Source organism: Pongo abelii, chromosome 13 (assembly GCF_028885655.2).
Source record: "Pongo abelii isolate AG06213 chromosome 13, NHGRI_mPonAbe1-v2.0_pri, whole genome shotgun sequence".
In the NCBI taxonomy this organism is placed as follows: Eukaryota; Metazoa; Chordata; class Mammalia; order Primates; family Hominidae; genus Pongo; species Pongo abelii.
The window spans coordinates 119,118,755-119,136,977 of NC_071998.2; the positions used below are offsets into that span (position 1 = coordinate 119,118,755).

Genomic DNA, 18,223 nt, shown 5'->3' on the forward strand with positions numbered 1-18,223 from the left:
AGCAGTTCGACAGCAGAGATGGCCAGGGTGACCAGACAGGTGGTGGTAAGGTGCAAGGACCAACATTAAAGTCAGTAATCTGGGTTTGAATCGGCTTTGCCACATCCATGTGCCTGCTGTATTCCTGGGTGAGTTGATTAACCTCTCTGAGCTTCCATTTTTCCACCTGTAAAATAGGGATCATCTGTAATTCACACAATTTTCATGAGATTCCAGGTGCCAAACACAGGGATAAGTGCTTAATAAATGTTCATTTGTTTTGAGACAGCGTCTTACTCTGTCACTCTGTTGCCCAGGCTGTAGCGCAGTGGCGCCATCTCGGCTCACTGCAACCTCCGCCTCCCTGGTTCAAGGGATTCTCCTGCTTCAGCCTCCGAAGTAGTGGGACTACCGGAGTGTGTCACCAGGCCCAACTAATTTTTGTAATTTTAGTAGAGATGCGGTTTCACTGTTGTGGCCAGGCTGGTCTGAAACTCCTGGCCTCAAGCGACTGACCGACCGTGGCTTCCCAAAGTGCTGGGATTACAGGCGTGAGCCACTGCTCCCAGCCGAGTGCCTACTTAATAAATGTTAACAACAACAACAAAAAAAACCCACCCCAAAAAAGGAAAGAGGACAAACACAAGGCAAGGGTGTTTCAGCAGAGGCAAACATCGCGAGCAAAAGCTTGCAGGTGGGAGAGGCCAAGGCCAATTGCTGAAGTCCTTGCCAGCTGGCAGGGACTGTGCCCTGTAAGTGGGGGATGAGTCCAGAGGCAGGCAGGGACCAGGCCACAGTGAACTTGTGGGTTTTATTAATCCCGAGTGTATGACGGGGCAGGAGAGAGTGTAGTATCCCAGGCAGATCTGAGTTTAGAAAGACCTGACCCACTGTGAGGCCCCAGCTGTCTGTCTCTCTCTCAGCCTCAGCCTGCCACTCTACAGTGGTTACCCTGTGATCTGATCAGAGTTTGTAAATCTGTATATTCCTTTGTGAATTTCTTTCTTTGCTGCCCTCTCACCCCCAGGACTGGGTGCTCTGTGAGCAGTACCTTTTCTTCTGTTCTCCACAGTGACCCCAGCATCTAGCCCAGGGTCTGGCAGAGATAATTTCTTCCCAATGAATAAGTGAATGAATGACATCGTTTCCCTGTGGGAAGGTGGGGGTTAAGGCAGAGTTCCTCAGTCTGCTTCTACCCCAGCCCCTCCTTCCGTCCACACGCACCTGCAGATCTGCCTGCATGAGTGGGCACTGGCCCACTTACTGGTTCCCCTGCCCACTTTGTTTTCTCTTCTCTCCATCAATGGTTGTGTTTCTGTTGTTCTTCCTGGAGAGAGAGAACGCAGTGCCTTCGTGGTCACCAAAAGGCCAATGGCGATTTCCTCTCCAGCTGCATGATGAAGATCCCTTTGATTTTTCCCTTTACGCTTTCTTCTAGTTCCTTCTATAAATATTTATGGCTTTTCAAATAAAAAGCCACAAAGGAGGTGAGTGGGCTGTAAAAGAAACAAAACAGCTTTTTTTTTTTTTGAGATGGAGTCTCACTCTGTCGCCCAGGCTGAAGTGCAGTGGCACGATCTGGGCTCACTGCAACCTCTGCCTCCCGGGTTTAAGCAATTCTCCTGCCTCAGCCTCCCTAGTAGCTGGGATTACAAGCACGGGCCACCACGCCTGGCTAATTTTTGTGTTTTTAGTAGAGATGGGGTTTCACCATGTTGGTCAGGCTGGTCTTGAACTCCTCACCTCATGATCCGCCTGCCTCAGCCTCCCAAAGAGCTGGGATTGCAGGTGTGAGCCACTGCGCCCGGCCAGCTTTTTTTTTTTTTTCTTCTTTTTTTGAGATGGAGTCTTGCTGTCCCTCACATTGGTGTGCAGTGGTGCGACCTTGGCTCACTGCAGCCTCCATCTCCCAGGTTCAAACGATTCTTCTGCCTCGGCCTCCCAAGTAACTGGGATTACAGGCAAGTGCCACCACACCTGGCTAACTTTTGTATTTTTAGTAGAGACAGGGTTTCACCATGTTGACTGATTTTGAACCTGAGGTGATCCACCTGCCTCAGCCTCCCAAAGTACTGTGATTACAGGCAAGAGCCACTGTGCCCGGCCACAAACGGCTGTTAAACACAAAAAAGTGTTCAGCCTCCTTCACGATAAAATAAATGTAAATGATAACTACTCAGAGAATCCATTTTTCCACCTTACGATTGGCAAGGATCAAAGCTGGCTGTGTTGCTGAAGATGTGAGGAAATGCTGGCTCATGCACTGCTGAAGTCGGGGAAACTTGTACCCCTCTGGGGGACAATGTGGCTATGTGTATAAAAATGTCGGCTGGGCGCACTGGCTCATGCCTGTAACCCCAGCACTTTGGGAGGCCGAGGCGGGTGGATCACAAGGTCAGGAGTTCGAGATCAGCCTGCCCAACATGGTGAAACCCTGTCTCTACTAAAAATACAAAAATTACCCGGGCGTGCTGACGCACACGTGTAATCCCAACTACTCGAGAGGCTGAGGCAGGAGAATTGCTTGAACCTGGGAGGTGGAGGTTGCAGTGAGCCGAGATGGCACCACTGCACTTTGGCCTGGGTGACAGAGAGAGACTCCGTCTCAGAAAAAAAAAAAAATGTCAAGTGCAGGTCACCTTTGACCTGGCAATTGCACTTCTTGGAATTTATCCATGAAATATCCCACACAAGGAAGAAATGATGAAGGTAAAATGTTACCCACTGTAGCTTGGGTAAAATGTTATCCATTGCTTGTGATAGCAAAATATTGGAAACAACCCAAATGTCCATCAATAGGCAACTGGCTGAATACACAGTAGTACTTCCACACCATGGAGTACTACACAGCTTCAAAACAAATTAGCCAACGGAGTGGCCCTTATGTACTGACACAGCCCAGAATAGGGCCCTGGTTAAAAAGGGACATGGAGAAAGTACAAGGCAGGCTTGCCTTACAGTCTGCTGCTATCTGTGGGTATAAAAGGGAAATCAATATATATTTGTATTTGCTTGTAAATGCATAACATCTCTCTGGAAAGGTGACAAGAAACTGATAACATTGACTGCTTTGAGGAAGGAGGATTAGGGTGCTGGAATCTCGGCTCCCAGAGAGGGAGGCTTTTTGCTGTACACAGTTTTGACCCTTTAACTATTTGTTGTTTTGTGTTTGTTTTGAGACAGAGTCTTGCTCTTTCACCCAGGCTGGAGTGCAGTGGCACAATCTTGGCTCACTGCAATCTTTGCCTCCCGGGTTCAAGTGATTCTTGTGCCTCAGCCTCCGAGGTAGCTGGGATTACAGGTGCGCATCACCAAGCTTGGCTAATTTTTGTATTTTTAGTAAAGATGGGGTTTCATCATGTTGCCCAGGCTGGTCTCGAACTCCTAACCTCAAGTGATCCACCCGCCTTGGCCTCCCAAAGTGCTAGGATTATAGGCATCAGCCACCATGCCCAGCCAATCTTTGAACTATTTGAATGATATATTATCCAAAAAACACCAGAATTTAAAAAGAAAACATAAGAAAAAGTGTTTTTTTCCAGCAATGTGGACAAGCTTTCTACCTTACACCGGAGGAGGGAGTCCGGCTCTGGGATCTCATTCATGGAGGAATGGCTTAGAGCACCTATGCCACCTCCTACAGATGAGTCCACTGAGGCCACCAATAGTAGATCTGGAAAAAATACTTACCTTACAGAGGACAGAAACTGAGGGATAATATCAGTGCTACACAAAGTGCCTTTTTTTCTTTTTCTTTTTTTTAACTTTTTAAACATTTGATTTATTTATTTAAAAAGATGGGGATCTCGCTATGTCACCCAGGCTGGAGTACAGTGGTGCTATCATAGCTCACTGCAGCCTCAAACTCCTGGGCTCAAATGATCCTCCTTGGCTGGGCGCAGTAGCTCCCACCTGTAATCCCAGCACTTTGGGAGGCCAAGGCGGGTGGATCACCTGAGGTCAGGAGTTTGAGACCAGCCTGCCCAACATAGTGAAATCTCATCTCTACTAAAAGTACAAAAATTAGCTGGGCATGGTGGCACGTGCCTGTAGTACCAGCTACTTGGGAGGCTGAGGCAGGAGAATTGCTTGAACCCAGGAGGCGGATGTTGCAGTGGGCTGAGATTGTGCCACTGCACTTTAGCCTGGGCAACAGAGTGAGACTCTGTCTCAAAAAGAAAAAAAAAATCCTCCTGCCTCAGCCTCCAAATAACTGGGACTACAGATGTGCACCAGCATGCCCAGCAATTTTTGCTTTTTGTAGAGAAGGGGGTTTCACCATGTTGCCCGGGCTGATCTAGAACTCTAGGCTTCAATCTTCCTGCCTCAGTCTTCCAAAGTGCTAGGATTACAGGTGTGAGCCACTGCGCCCAGCCCACAAAGGGCTATTATAACTGACATGAAAAAGCTAATCAGACATTAGAAAAATGGGCCAAGGATGGGTTAGGCAGTTCACTGAAATAAATGCATGGGAAGATGCTCAAGTTCACTGCAGCGGGGGAATGACAGAAACACTGAGATGGTTCTCTGCACCCTGTGCTCTGGGGGCATCCTGGGAGAGGGGTGCCTCCTTCACACACAGCTGCTGGGATGCCAAGACTACAGCAGCATTGGGGAAAAGGATTGCAAACATCCCTGGACCCAACCCGACCCCTCCATGCAATCCAGCTCACAGAAATCAAGCCCTTCGATGTAAATGCATATTCATAGCAGCAAAACACTGAAGGCAGAATGAATGCCCTTCCACAGACGAATCCAGGATGCTCCTGGGAAGGCCATACGGCCATTAAAGACGCTGAATTAGCAGTGTCCCTGCGGAGACAGGGAAGGAGGCGCAGAGGCTAAGAATAAGGACTCTGGGGCCAGATATCAAATCTTGGTTTTGTGACTTGAGCATATGCTTTTACTCCTTTGGGCCTATATGATATTAGTACCTATTTCATGGGTTTGTGATGAAGATTAAATGAGCAACTGTGTCAGAAGTGTTTTTAGCAGTGTCTGAATCTAGAGAGGTACTACTTAAAGTGTTTGCGAAGGGCTAGGCGTGGTGGCTCAAGCATGTAATCCCAGCACTTTGGGAGGCCGAGGCAGGTGCATCACCTGAGGTCAGGGGTTCAAGACCAGACTGGCCAACATGGCGAAACTCCATCTCTACTAAAAATACAAAAATTCGCCGGGTGTGATGGCATGCACCTGTAGTCCCAGCTACTTGGGAGGCTGAGGCAGGAGAATTGCTTGAACCTGGGAGGTGGAGGTTGCAGTGAGCCAAGATGGCGCCACTGCACTCCAGCCTGGGTGACAGAGCAAAATTCCATCTCAAAAAAAAAAAAAAAAAAGGGTTTGCTAAGTAAATGTCTTAAAAAAATAATAAGCTTGTCATTGAGTAAGAAAGTTAAGTTGCAGCCAGGCATGGTGACTCATGCCTGTGATCCCAGCACTTTGGTAGGCCCAGGTGAGAGGATTGCTTGAGGGCAGGAGTTTAAGGCTGCAATGAGCTATGATTGTGCCACTGCACTCCAGCTTGAGTTATAGATTGGGACCCTGTCTCTAAAAATAAACATTTTTGAAAAGCTAAGATGCAAAATTATTGTCACCTGCATTGGCAAGACCGTATAGATGTCTAGGTGTGTGTGGTTTCATGAGCATAGAAAACTATGGGACACATACTTAGTTGTCAACAGGATTGCCAGAGGAGGAACTGTTTGTGTGTGTATGGGGGGAGGGGGAAGGGAGTAAGCAAAATAAAAATATTTAAAGCTCATGATTATTATTATTATTATTATTTTTTCGAGACAAAGTCTTGCTCTGTCACCCAGGCTGGAGTGCAGTGGTGCGATCTCAGCTCACTGAAACCTCCGCCTCCCAGGTTCAAGCAATTCTCCTGCCTCAGCCTCCCGAGTAGCTGAGATTACAGGCGCCTGCTACCACAACCCAGCTAATTTTTGTATTTTTAGTAGAGATGGAATTTCACCATCTTGGCCAGGCTGGTCTCGAACTCCTTACCTCATGATACGCCCGCTGTGGCCTCCCAAAGTGTTGGGATTACAGGCGTGAGCCACTGCGTCCAGTGTCTTGATTATTTTTATGCAGTCATTAAACTATGTACATGCATGTGTACAGAGAAAGTTTCAATGACTAAAAATAAGGAAACCAAGAAAGAACTTCTTTATCTCCCACGGGGCCAGGGTCGGGGCACCCCAGCAGTGTGTGAAAGGCAGAAGTCCAGCCAATGACAGACTCTTCCCAAAACATCACTTGCTTATTTCGAAATCAAACAATTTCTCATAAATATTTTCTCCCAATGCCGGGAAGAGGGAGAGGGGAAGGAGGTACGGAAACTCCATCAATCATTTGAAGGACTGCCTTTTATCAGACTGATTTTCCATAGTGGGTTGTTTGCAGCTTCCTCCTCCCCAGTTCTGGGCCTCAGCTGTCAAAAGGATTTCACCATGCAACTTTTTCATGCTAGCAGTTGGGGCCAAGAAGCTAACAGATGAGAAAAAGCTCTGAAAACTCCAGGACGACAAATAGGTGTCTTCCTCACAGAAAAGAAGGATTACTGCCCCACCATCCCCAGGTGGCCCTCAAATCCATTCTCTAAACTGCAGCAGCTGTTTAGAGGTGTCCCAGGTGTCCGCAGCTCTGTCATCCTGTCCCTGTTCGGAGCAGAGACTGAGGGCTGCTGACCCGGACTGGCTATTTTGGGACGTGCTGCCGGGGGGGCCTTGGGAGGTTGATGACGAAAGGAGTGCGTGCCCGCTAAGGGAGGGGACGCCCCGGAGCGTGCCACTCAAAAACATGGTCCCGAGGCCTGCCCCTCATCAGGATGGTGCACGCGGGAGGGGCGGCTTTTTAGTGGCGCAAGGGGGCTGGTCGGGGGGCGTTTGGGGCGGTGCTAATTGATGATGGCCGGGGCGGGGCGGTGCTGATTGGCGGGGGGCGTGGTGAGGCGGCGCTGCGCTGATTGGCTGGGGGGGGGGCGGGGCGTCTCCCGCCCGGGCCTAGAGCGCTGCCGGGGGCGTCGGGACTATGTCGCGTGCGCGGAGCCACCTGCGCGCCGCTCTATTCCTGGCAGCGGCGTCTGCGCGCGGCGTAACGACCCAGGTCGCGGCGCGGCGGGGCTTGAGCGCGTGGCCGGTGCCGCAGGAGCCCAGCATGGAGTACCAGGTATCAGGCGGGCCAGCGGGCCGGGGCGCGACGACACGTGGGCCTGCGCTGAGCCGCAGAACATCCGGGCTCTGCTAGCCGAGAGGGTATCGGGAGCCCTGGACTGGGGGACTCGGGGGGCGGAACATCCTGGAGGCTGGGGGTGGGGACAGGGACCAGGAAGTTGGGCCCGGGCCGCCGGGTCTGGGAATTCGGAGACTATAGCGTCCCCGCCCCGGGTTGGGGAGTGGGAAGGGGCACTGGAGCTAGGATCCAGAAGCCCAGAGGCTCAGCGGTGCTTCTGGAGTTCCAGCGATCTCGGAGTCTGAACCGGCAGTGAGAGTGGAGAAAGAGGGTAGGGAAGAGACTCAGGAATTCAGGCTTGAAAGATCCAGGAGTATTAATCTGGGGGTGGGCTGTCCAGGATTCAGAAGATTGGGGATCCAAGGGCCTGGATTTGGGGGAGAGGCAGGAATCAGGGGTAGTGGAGGGCCCCAGAACCTGGAAAACAGAAAATGTCCGCGGGCGCTGTGCCAAGAGCCGGTTGCCCTAGACCAGACCCTGATGCCAGTCAGGCTGGTGGCACTGGTTTGATGAGGGTGGGGCCTCCAACCAGCCTTGAGGTCCTGAGGGTGGGAGGCACGGAATATGAGGCCTAAGGGGAATGAAATAGCACCCCCACTCTCACTTCCATTGTGAACCCTCCTGAAGCCGTACCTACCTGCCTTCCTGGCTGAGTGACCCCTGGCACACCCCTCCTCCCTCTGAGTTGCTCTTCTGTGGGTTGGAATGTGGAACCCAGAGTCATGAGGGTTGGGGTGGAGCTTCGGGGAACTCCAGAATTCGAATACCCCAACCTTCTGTAGTTCTGGCCCCGCCCTGGCAGGGAGCAATATAGCAATGGACCCCATTGGGGAGAATGAGGGCAAAGGCCCAGGAGTGAAGTCGGGGGAGCCTGGGCAGGAAGCAAGGCTAGCCCGTTAGTCACGCCACCTTCTTTGTGTAGCACTCCCTGGGTGGGTCTGAACTGCCCCAGACTCCCATTTTTGCCAGAGCTGGAAAGATGCCATGCTCTCTGTTGCTTAACCTACAGGCTAGGCTAACAGTGCTGGCACGGCAGGCAGGCCTGGTACTGGCCTTGTTGCCCTGGCTTGGCCACCGGTCTGCTGGCTGTCAGTGTGCCTGTGGACCCTGAGTGAGCCTTAACCTGCTACCTGGGCACTGTGGTTGCCAGGATGCCGTGCGCATGCTCAATACCCTACAGACCAATGCCGGCTACCTGGAGCAGGTGAAGCGCCAGCGGGGTGACCCCCAGACACAGCTGGAAGCCATGGAACTGTACCTGGCACGGAGTGGGCTGCAGGTAAGGTAGAGAGGGCCTGTGACCACCTCCCACCCCCATTTGTGATCCCCGTAGCTGAGGCAGGGACCTTGTCTGTCTGTCCCAGGTGGAGGACTTGGATCGGCTGAACATCATCCACGTCACTGGGACGAAGGGGAAGGTGAGGGGCAGGACCCTGGGGTAGGAGGTCTATTAAGTGGCTGGTGGGGTAGAGCCTGCCCAGACAATCCCTTTTCTTTCAAGGGCTCCACCTGTGCCTTCACGGAATGTATCCTCCGAAGCTATGGCCTGAAGACGGGATTCTTTAGGTACTGGCTTGTGGGGGGATGTGGTGTCTCTGTCCCAATGGACCCTGGGGGGCTATGGAACCAGCCAGTGCTTCAGGACCAGGGTCACCCCCAGGAGGTCAGCTGCATGTCTCTCTGCCCAATGTTTATTCATTCAATAAACATTCAGTTAGCACTTACCATATTGGCCCATGTTTATGGCAACCTTTAATTTTTTTTTTTTTTTTTTTTTTTTTTGAGACTGAGTCTCACTCTGTCGCCCAGGCTGGAGTACAGTGGCACGATCTTGGCTCACTGCAACCCCCGCCTGCCAGGTTCAAGCAATTCTCCTGCTTCAGCCTCCCGAGTAGCTCGGATTACAGGCACCTGCCACCACACCAGGCTAATTTTTGTGTTTTTAGTAGAGATGGGGTTTCACCATGTTGGCCATTTCTGTTCTCGAACTCCTGACCTTAAGTGATCTGCCCACCTCGGCCTCCTAAAGTGCTGGGATTACAGGTGTGAGCCACTGTGCCTGGCCTTAATTTTCGTAATAAAAAAAATTGGGGAAGGGGAAGCAACTTTAATGTATAAACTAAATATGTAGCGGGAGGTCCAGTGTGGTGGCTCATGCCTATAATCCCAGCACTTTGGGCGGCTGACATGGGAGGATCACCTGAGCCCAGGGAGGTCAAGGCTGCAGTTAGCAGTGATCACGCCATTGCACTTCAGCCTGGGCGACAGAGCAAGATGCTGTCTTAAAAAAAAAAAGAAAATTACATAGTTGGAATAGTCAGATGGTCAGATGTCTCTTTAATAACTTAAAGTCCAGGTCGAGTGTGGTGGCTCACAACTGTAATCCTAGCACTTTGGGAGGCCAGGGTGGGATGCTCACTGGAGCTCAGGAGTTTGAGACCAGCCTGGGCAACATAGTGAGACTTCATCTCTGTTTAAAAAAAAAAAATGAAAAAGAAAAAAATTTTAAAGTCCATATATAACTTTAAAATCACATAGAGATATTTATCAATTAGTATGTCTTTAGAGTAAGGAGAAAATTGCCTTGCAAGGGCTTAAACGATAAGGGTGGCTTGTGCCATCCACGTTAAGGTCTCCCAGGCGGGCTGCAGATAGGAGCCCTTCTGCTCGGCCAGTGTCCACTGTGGTTTTGCCCTGGAGGCAGCACCCCCTCTTGGTCTCACTTGTCTAGACTTACACAAGAGGATGGCTAGGTAGAACCGGGATCACTCTTCCTGTGCCACGCATGTCTCCTAAGCCCATCACCAGGAACTTCGGAAATCAGCTGCCTAAGGTCATTTCAAGCTGATATGTTTTCCCTAAACAGTTCTTGTTCAAATAAAGAGATGGAGAGGAGGACTTACTACCTGAGTAGCTTTGAGGATTGAAAAATAAGGCACCAACCTGTCTTCTAAAATCATTTTTTTGGGCCAGGCGTGGTGGCTCATGCTTGTAATCCCAGCACTTTGGGAGGCCGAGGCGGGCAGATCACTTGAGGCCAGGAGTTCAAGAGCAGCCTGGCCAACAGGCGAAACCCTATCTCTACTAAAAATACAAAAAAATTGGCTGGGCACGGTGGCTCATGCCTGTAATCCCAGCACTTTGGGAGGCTGAGGTGGGTGGATCACCAGAGGTCAGGAGTTCAAGACCAGCCTGGCTAACATGGCGTAACCCTGTCTCTACGAAAAATACAAAAATCAGCAAGGCGTAGTGGTGTGTGCCTGTAATCCCAGCTACTTGGGAGGCCGAGGCATGAGAAACGCTTGAATCTGGGAGGCAGAGGTTGCAGTGAGCCAAGATTGCACCACTGCACTCCAGCTTGGGCAACAGAGCAAGACCCTGTCTCAAAAATAAATAAACAAAAATAAAAACTACAATCATTTTTGGGATAAAAACCTAGCCTTCAACTTGGGCCCACATGGCCTTGAGGGCCAGCCTAGGGCTGCAGCTTGAACACTGCTTGTGGGCTTTGTCTCTGAGAGCTGTAAGACAGATGACATTGTGGGACAGATGTCAGCAGAGTGACTGATTGGTATGGGACTGTTGGAGCCCATAGAATGTGCAAGACCAGCCTGGGTGAGGGTCCAGAGGAGGAGCTGTCTTAGTTGAGACCAGTGTGATGAATAGGGTGAGCCAGGTGCAGAGGCCTGGAGATAGAAGAGGGGGAGGACCGGGGGGCTACAGATAGTCCGGGGGGATGGGGCACCAGGAACAAACTGAAGGACACAGGAGAGGTGAGGCACGGAGGCCAGCAGCATCAGCCCCTGCAGGGTGGGGGAAGGCCAGGACGCTCGGGAAGGGAGTCCTGATGACCCCAGCTGTCCCGGCAGCTCTCCCCACCTGGTGCAGGTTCGGGAGCGGATCCGCATCAATGGGCAGCCCATCAGTCCTGAGCTCTTCACCAAGTACTTCTGGCACCTCTACCACCGGCTGGAAGAGACCAAGGTGCCCCATGCAGGAGGGCTGGTGGGTGGGTGTGGTTGGGGTGCTACGTGTTCCAGCACCCCATCTCCCCAGAGGAGGGGCTGCACGGGCTCTGGGCCCTGACATGTCCCTGTGCCACAGGATGGCAGCTGTGTCTCCATGCCCCCCTACTTCCGCTTCCTGACACTCATGGCCTTCCACGTCTTCCTCCAAGAGAAGGTGTGTGCCCTCTCCCTAGAACCCTGCATCTGAGGCCTTGGGAACAGGAACCTCAGCAGGCTTGGGGGCTCCCTGCTTTCATGCGGCCTCTGGGCACCCTCATATCCCCTGCCGTGCCCTCTGCTCTTTGGCAGGTGGACCTGGCAGTGGTGGAGGTGGGCATTGGCGGGGCTTATGACTGCACCAACATCATCAGGTGAGCGCAGTTGCTTGGGACGAGGGGTGGCAGCCAGGAACACAGCCTCACCTGCCGCCTGGTGGCTCAGGGCAGGGCCTCATGGCCTTTTCCTCCCCTGCAGGAAGCCTGTGGTGTGCGGAGTCTCCTCTCTTGGCATCGACCACACCAGCCTCCTGGGGGATACGGTGGAGAAGATCGCATGGCAGAAAGGGGGCATCTTTAAGGTGACCAGGCAGACTGGGGGAAGGGAGAGACATGGAAGGCCTGGGCGTCTGCGTTTTCATCCTGGCTTCACTGTGTGACTGGAACAAGTTGAGTCTCCTCTCCAGACTGTTTCCCCATTGAAACTTGAGGGATGGCTGGGCATGGTGGCTTATATGCTTGCAATCCCAGCATTTCAGGAGGTCGAGGTGGGAGGATCACCTGAGGTCAGGAGTTTGAGACCAGCCTGACCAATATGGTGAAACTCTGTCTCTACTAAAAATACAAAAATTAGCCAGGTGTGGTGGTGTACGCCTGTAGTTCCAGCTACTGGGGAGACTGAGGCAGGAGAATCACTCGAACCCGGGAGACAGACGTTGCAGTGAGCCGAGATTGCACCAAAGCACTCCAGCCTGGGTGACAGAGTGAGACTTCATCTCGAAAAAGAAAAGAAAAGAAACATGAGGGATGAGAGACAGTGGTAGCCCAGACCCAGGGATGTGGGGGCCAGAGATAGGAGTGTGGAGGATGCTAGGTAGCCCTTTCTCTCTCCTTCCCTCCACAGCAAGGTGTCCCTGCCTTCACTGTGCTCCAACCTGAAGGTCCCCTGGCAGTGCTGAGGGACCGAGCCCAGCAGATCTCAGTAAGTCTGATTGGAATGGGGCAGCGGCGGAGTGGGCGTGTGTCCCTCCTGTTTGAGGAGGCACTGCATCCTCTGGGGCCCCAGTTTGCTCATCTGTGCAGTGAGGACGCTGGGCCAGCCGCCGGGCCTGCTGGAACACATCTCAGTTCTGGGAGCAGGGCTTGGTGGCTGGGGGAGGGGAGAGATGCGAGGGCTGACGTGGTCAGGGAGGGCCTCTGCTGACCCGCTCCTGCCTGTCTCCCCCAGTGTCCTCTATACCTGTGTCCGATGCTGGAGGCCCTGGAGGAAGGGGGGCCGCCGCTGACTCTGGGCCTGGAGGGGGAGCACCAGCGGTCCAACGCTGCCTTGGCCTTGCAGCTGGCCCACTGCTGGCTGCAGCGGCAGGACCACCATGGTGAGTGGGCAGCTGAGTGGGCAGGCAGGTGGGTGGCACCTGTGGAGCCTGCCTAGGAGGGTCCCAGGCACACTTGGTCTCACACACCCCGCAGGTGCTGGGGAGCCGAAGGCATCCAGGCCAGGGCTTCTGTGGCAGCTGCCCCTGGCACCTGTGTTCCAGCCCACATCCCACATGCGGCTCGGTGAGTTGGACCTTCCTGCCCAGCTGGGACCACTGCGTGTGTCTGTGCCCCTTCAGATTTTTGTTTGTTTGTTTGTTTTCTGTTTGGGAGACAGAGACAATTTGAAGTGGTGCTTAAGAGAAAGGACTCTGATGTCAGCAAACCTCCCTGGCCTTGTTGAGCTCATGAACTCTTTCTGAGCCTGTCTTCTCATCTGCCAGAGTGGATGATGATAGGAGCCACTGCCAAGGGCTGTGGTGGGGATTCGCTGAGGTGACATCACTAAGGTGCTGAGTGCAGAGACTGGCCAATGTGGGATAAAGTGCCAGCCAGTGGTAGCTGCTGTCACTGTCACTATCATCGTCATCAGACCCTGAGGTTCTGGAGGATGGTGATCCAGTCATCTGCTTCTTGCCTCCCCCAAAGCTTTCAGCACCCAGCAGGTGCTCATGCTGTTAAGCCCCTTCAGCAAATGGTGGGCCCGCTGTGTGCCATGCCTGTTGTCAGGGGCAAGTGATAAGGTCCTGGAGACAAACCGACCTCCCATCACATCCCGGCGCCAGCTAAGGGCTCTCGGGCTGTCAAACGGGAATAGCAGGCCCTTTCAGGGTTTCCTGAAAGATTCCACCAGATGAGACAGCCGAAAAGCCCAAGCCATTGACTGGTGCCAGTAAAAAGTTCCTGGGCTGTCGGGGTCCTGAGTGTTGAGGGCGGGCGCAGTCTGCAGGGGAGAACGGGCTCAGGAGTGTGTGTGCGGAATTGAGGACGGGGGTGGGAGAGGGCCTGGAGGACTGCCTTGCTGCCCTCCCCCAGGGCTTCGGAACACGGAGTGGCCGGGCCGGACGCAGGTGCTGCGGCGCGGGCCCCTCACCTGGTACCTGGACGGTGCGCACACCGCCAGCAGCGTGCAGGCCTGCGTTCGCTGGTTCCGCCAGGCGCTGCAGGGCCGCGAGCGGCCGAGCGGGTGAGGGGCGGGGCTTGGGGGGGGTGGGGCCGGGGCGGGCCCACGGGGAGGGGCGGGATCTTGGGGAAGGGCGGGGCGGGGTCGTGGGGAAGGACGGGGGCGGGCCCACGGGGAGGGGCGGGGTCGTGGGCGGGGACGGGATTGGGACGGCAGGGAGAACGGGCAGCGCCCTTTGACCCAGCTCCTCACCCCTGTCGCAGTGGCCCCGAGGTTCGAGTCTTGCTCTTCAATGCTACCGGGGACCGGGACCCGGCGGCCCTGCTGAAGCTGCTGCAGGTGAGGGGCCGACTTGGGGGTGGGCGGTAGGCAGTCCTGAAGCCCCAGGTCTGGCGGTGTGACCCTGGGGGGTGCGAATCCCCTCCCCCTTGAGTTGTATTGAGGATTAGATGGGACAAGGTGCCTGTGCTGGTTCCGCCAGGTGCTGTAGGGCCGCGGGGAATTCAGTCATAGGTCATTACTCATTTTCCCGCGTGTCTAGACTCAAGTCCAGGCATAAGAGGAGGGCCACATCGTGGTTAAAGGTGTAGACTCTGGACTCGCTTGTCATGCCCCTTTAGGCACTAGCATATCACCCTGGACGAGAAATGGCATTTCCCTGAGCCTCAGTTTGCCTCTCCATAAAATGGGGTTGCTGCTAAGGATACCTGCTTCTCAAGTTTGGTTGAAGGAGTCATTGGGCCTTTCTCTGCTTGGGGAAACTGAGGCTGCCCAAGCTGTCAGGGCTGAAGTGGCCCCTAGGTATCATCTCCCATTTCACAGACCAGGAGGCTGAGGCTGTATCCAGAACCTCTCCCATTTACCCACAGCCTTTTTCCAGCCTGGATTTGGGGCCCCCTCACTATCTGAGTGACCTTCAGCAAGTCCCCTTGACCCGTGGCCACTGTTCCCTCGTCTGTACAGTAGGTTGGGGCTTCGCTGCTCAGGCCACAGGCCAGGCAGGGTATACTGAGGTAGATGGGGGCAGGGTGCTGAAGTACCTTGGCTAGGTTTATACAGCATCATTCTAGTTGTCAGGGAGGCTGCATCTCCAGAGATGTGGGTGCAGGGGGCCATATGGAAGTTGGTGGACATCCTTTCAGGGGTCTGACACCAAGTCTTTCCCTTGGCCTTCTAGCCTTGCCAGTTTGACTATGCCGTCTTCTGCCCTAACCTGACAGAGGTGTCATCCACAGGCAACGCAGGTGAGAGGTGACAGGCATGGCCCCTGGGGATGAGCAGGGGTCCCTGAGGTAGACAGTGGGGGCTTCCAAACTGGAGGTTTGGGGTAGGAAATAAATTTGTTTTACTGTATAAGCACACTTTAGTGTACTTATACTCTTTTATACACCAAAGTATACTTTATTTAATTTTATTTTAAAAAATTTTTGGTTGGGCGTGGTGGCTCACGCCTGTAATCCCAGCACTTTGGGAGACCGAGGCGGGCAGATCACGAGGTCAGGAGATCGAGACCATCCTGGCTAACATGGTGAAACCCCGTCTCTACAAAAAAAAATACAAAAAATTAGCCAGGCGTAGTGGCAGGCACCTGTAGTCCCAGCTACGTGGGAGGCTGAGACAGGAGAATGGCATGTACTCAGGAGGCGGAGCTGGCAGTGAGCCGAGATCGCACCACTGCACTCTAGCCTGGGCGACAGAGCGAGACTGTCTCAAAAAAAAATTTTTTTTAATTTAATTTTTGAGACAGAGTCTCACTCTGTCACCCAGGCTGGAATATAGTGGCACAATCTCAGCTCACTGCAACCTCTGCCTCCTAGGTTCAGATGATTCTCATGTCTCAGCCTCTGGAATAGCTGGGATTACAGGCGTGTACCAACATGCCCAGCTAATTTTTGTATTTTTAGTAGAGACAGGGTTTCTCCATGTTGGCCAGGCTGGTGTCAAACTCCTGGCCTCAAATGATCCACCCACCTCAGCCTCCCAAAGTGCTGGGATTACAAGTGTGAGCCACCAGGCCCAGCCAGCATTTTTTATTTTATATGAAATAGTGTAGAATAGAAAATACCAGTGTACATTGCACAGAGTAAGGATAGGTCCTGTTTGGTGAATATTATTCTGTTCCAGGTATATGTATAAGTATGTGAGTCCTGGGTTGCAATGTAAAATGTGTTTTTTACTATGTATCGTGTTAAAAAAGTTTGAAATAGTGTAAAAAATACAGATCCCAGGCTGGACTTGGTGGCTCACACCTGTAATCCCAGCACTTTGGCAGGAGGATCGTTTGAGCTCAGGAGTTAAAAGCCAGACCTCATCTCTATTAAAAAAAATAGAAGAATTAGCCAGGTGTGGTTGTGTACACCTGTGGTCCTAGCTACTCAGGAGGCTGAAGTGGAAGGATCGCTTGAGCCTGGAAGGTGGAGGCTGCAGTGAGTCATGAAGTCGTGATTGCATCACTGCACTCCAGCCTGGGTGACAGAGCAAGACCCTGGACCCTGTCTAAAAAAAAAAAAAAAAAAATCTCCAGTCCTCACATCAGTCTGGCTGGGGAGAGTTCTGGAATCTGCTTTTTTTTTTTTTTTTTCTTGAGACAGTCTCGTTCTGTCACTCAGGCTGCCCAGGCTGGAGTGCAGTGGTGCCATCTCGGCTCATTGCAACTTCTGCCTCCCAGGTTCAAATGATTCTCCTGCCTCAGCCTCGCGAGTAGCTGCGACTACAGGCGCGTGCCACTACACCCGGCTAATTTTTGTTTTTTGTTTGTTTATAACATGGAGTCTTGCTCTGTCGCCCAGGCTGGAGTGCAATGGCTTGATCTCAGCTCACTGCAATCTCTACCTCCCGGGTTCAAGCGATACTCTTGCCTCAGCCTTTCAAGTAGCTGGGATTATAGGCGTGTGCCACCACACCTGGCTAATTTTTGTCCGGCTAATTTTTGTGTGTTTTTTTTTTTTTAGAGACGGGGTTTCACCATGTTGGCCAGGCTGATCTTGAACTCTTGACCTCAGGTGATCTGCCCGCCTCGGCCTCTCAAAGTGCTGGGATTACAGGTGTGAGCCACCGCGCCCAGCCTGGAATCTGCGTTTTTAACCAGCAGCCCCAGAAATAACTATGCCCACCTGGTGATGGTCCCCAGCTGGATGTACATTTTATAGATGGAGACAGTGAGGCCAGAGTGGGGAAGGGGTGCCTAGTGGGCAAAAGCTTTGGAGCCAGAGTGTCTGGCTCTGCCTCTCGTGACCTTGGTGAAGTCACTGAACCTGCCTGAGCCTCAGTTTCTTCATTGTGTCCATGGAGAAGACCACTAGCCGAGACTGCTGGCCTGATGATGTAAAGGGCTTGGTGCTAAGCAGGTGCTCACGGTGCACCCGCCCCTTTCTCCACCCCTGTCCCTTACTCCCTCTTCCCTTTGCTGATATGCCTGTCTCTGTGCCCCACAGACCAACAGAACTTCACAGTGACACTGGACCAGGTCCTGCTCCGCTGCCTGGAACACCAGCAGCACTGGAACCACCTGGACGAAGAGCAGGCCAGCCCGGACCTCTGGAGTGCCCCCAGCCCAGAGCCTGGTGGGTCCACATCCCTGCTTCTGGCGCCCCACCCACCCCACACCTGCAGTGCCAGCTCCCTCGTCTTCAGCTGCATTTCACATGCCTTGCAATGGATCAGCCAAGGCCGAGACCCCATCTTCCAGTCCCCCAGTCCCCCAAAGGGCCTCCTCACCCACCCCGTGGCTCACAGTGGGGCCGGCGTACTCCGTGAGGCTGCTGCCATCCATGTGCTAGTCACTGGCAGCCTGCACCTGGTGGGTGGTGTCCTGAAGCTGCTGGAGCCCGCACTGTCCCAGTAGCCAAGGCCCGGGGTTGGAAGTGGGAGCCTCCCACACCTGCCTGCGTTCTCCCCATGAACTTACATACTAGGTGCCTTTTGTTTTCTGCTTTCCTGGTTCTGTCTAGACTGGCCCAGGGACCAGGGCTCTGGAATGGGAGGCCGGGAGAGGATGTCCTCTTTTTTAAGGCTCTGTGCCTTGGTCTCTCCTTCCTCCTGGCCGAGATAGCAGGGGGGCTCCCCGGGTCTCTCACTGTTGCAGTGGCCTGGCCGTTCAGCCTGTCTCCCCCAACACCCCGCCTGCCTCCTGGCTCAGGCCCAGCTTATTGTGTGTGCTGCCTGGCCAGGCCCCGGGTACTGCCATGTGCTGGGTGGTAGATTTTCTCCTCCCAGTGCCTTCTGGGAAGGAAGAGGGCCTCTGCCTGGGACACTGTGGGACAGAGGGTGGCTGAAGTGAATTAAAGCCTTTGTTTTTTAAGGAAATGGCAAAGCCTTCGACTGACCCTTGACCCCCTGCTCCCTCAGTAGAG

General features: G+C 53.3%; 1 protein-coding gene across 12 annotated transcripts; it reads left to right on the forward strand.

Annotated features, from left to right (window-relative positions):
* The first annotated feature begins 6,777 nt into the window (after nt 1-6,777).
* Nucleotides 6,778-18,176, forward strand: FPGS (folylpolyglutamate synthase). 12 transcript variants are annotated; one of them, XM_063714452.1, is made up of 16 exons: nt 6,946-7,146; nt 8,360-8,488; nt 8,574-8,627; nt 8,711-8,775; nt 11,079-11,193; nt 11,314-11,391; nt 11,526-11,587; nt 11,691-11,793; nt 12,336-12,413; nt 12,660-12,807; nt 12,902-12,991; nt 13,784-13,934; nt 14,135-14,210; nt 15,049-15,115; nt 16,823-16,873; nt 17,306-18,176. In XM_063714452.1, exons 1-16 carry the CDS (start codon nt 7,009-7,011, stop codon nt 17,713-17,715), a joined length of 1,815 nt encoding a protein of 604 aa, XP_063570522.1. In that variant the 5' UTR covers nt 6,946-7,008; the 3' UTR covers nt 17,716-18,176. The 12 variants fall into 12 exon arrangements, with proteins under 12 accessions (XP_024108153.3, XP_054376673.2, XP_063570522.1 ...); XM_063714453.1 differs by having other exon boundaries at nt 6,955-7,146; nt 8,390-8,488; XM_063714455.1 differs by lacking the exon at nt 6,946-7,146 and adding an exon at nt 7,264-7,480 and having other exon boundaries at nt 8,219-8,488.
* Nucleotides 18,177-18,223: the final 47 nt, after the last annotated feature.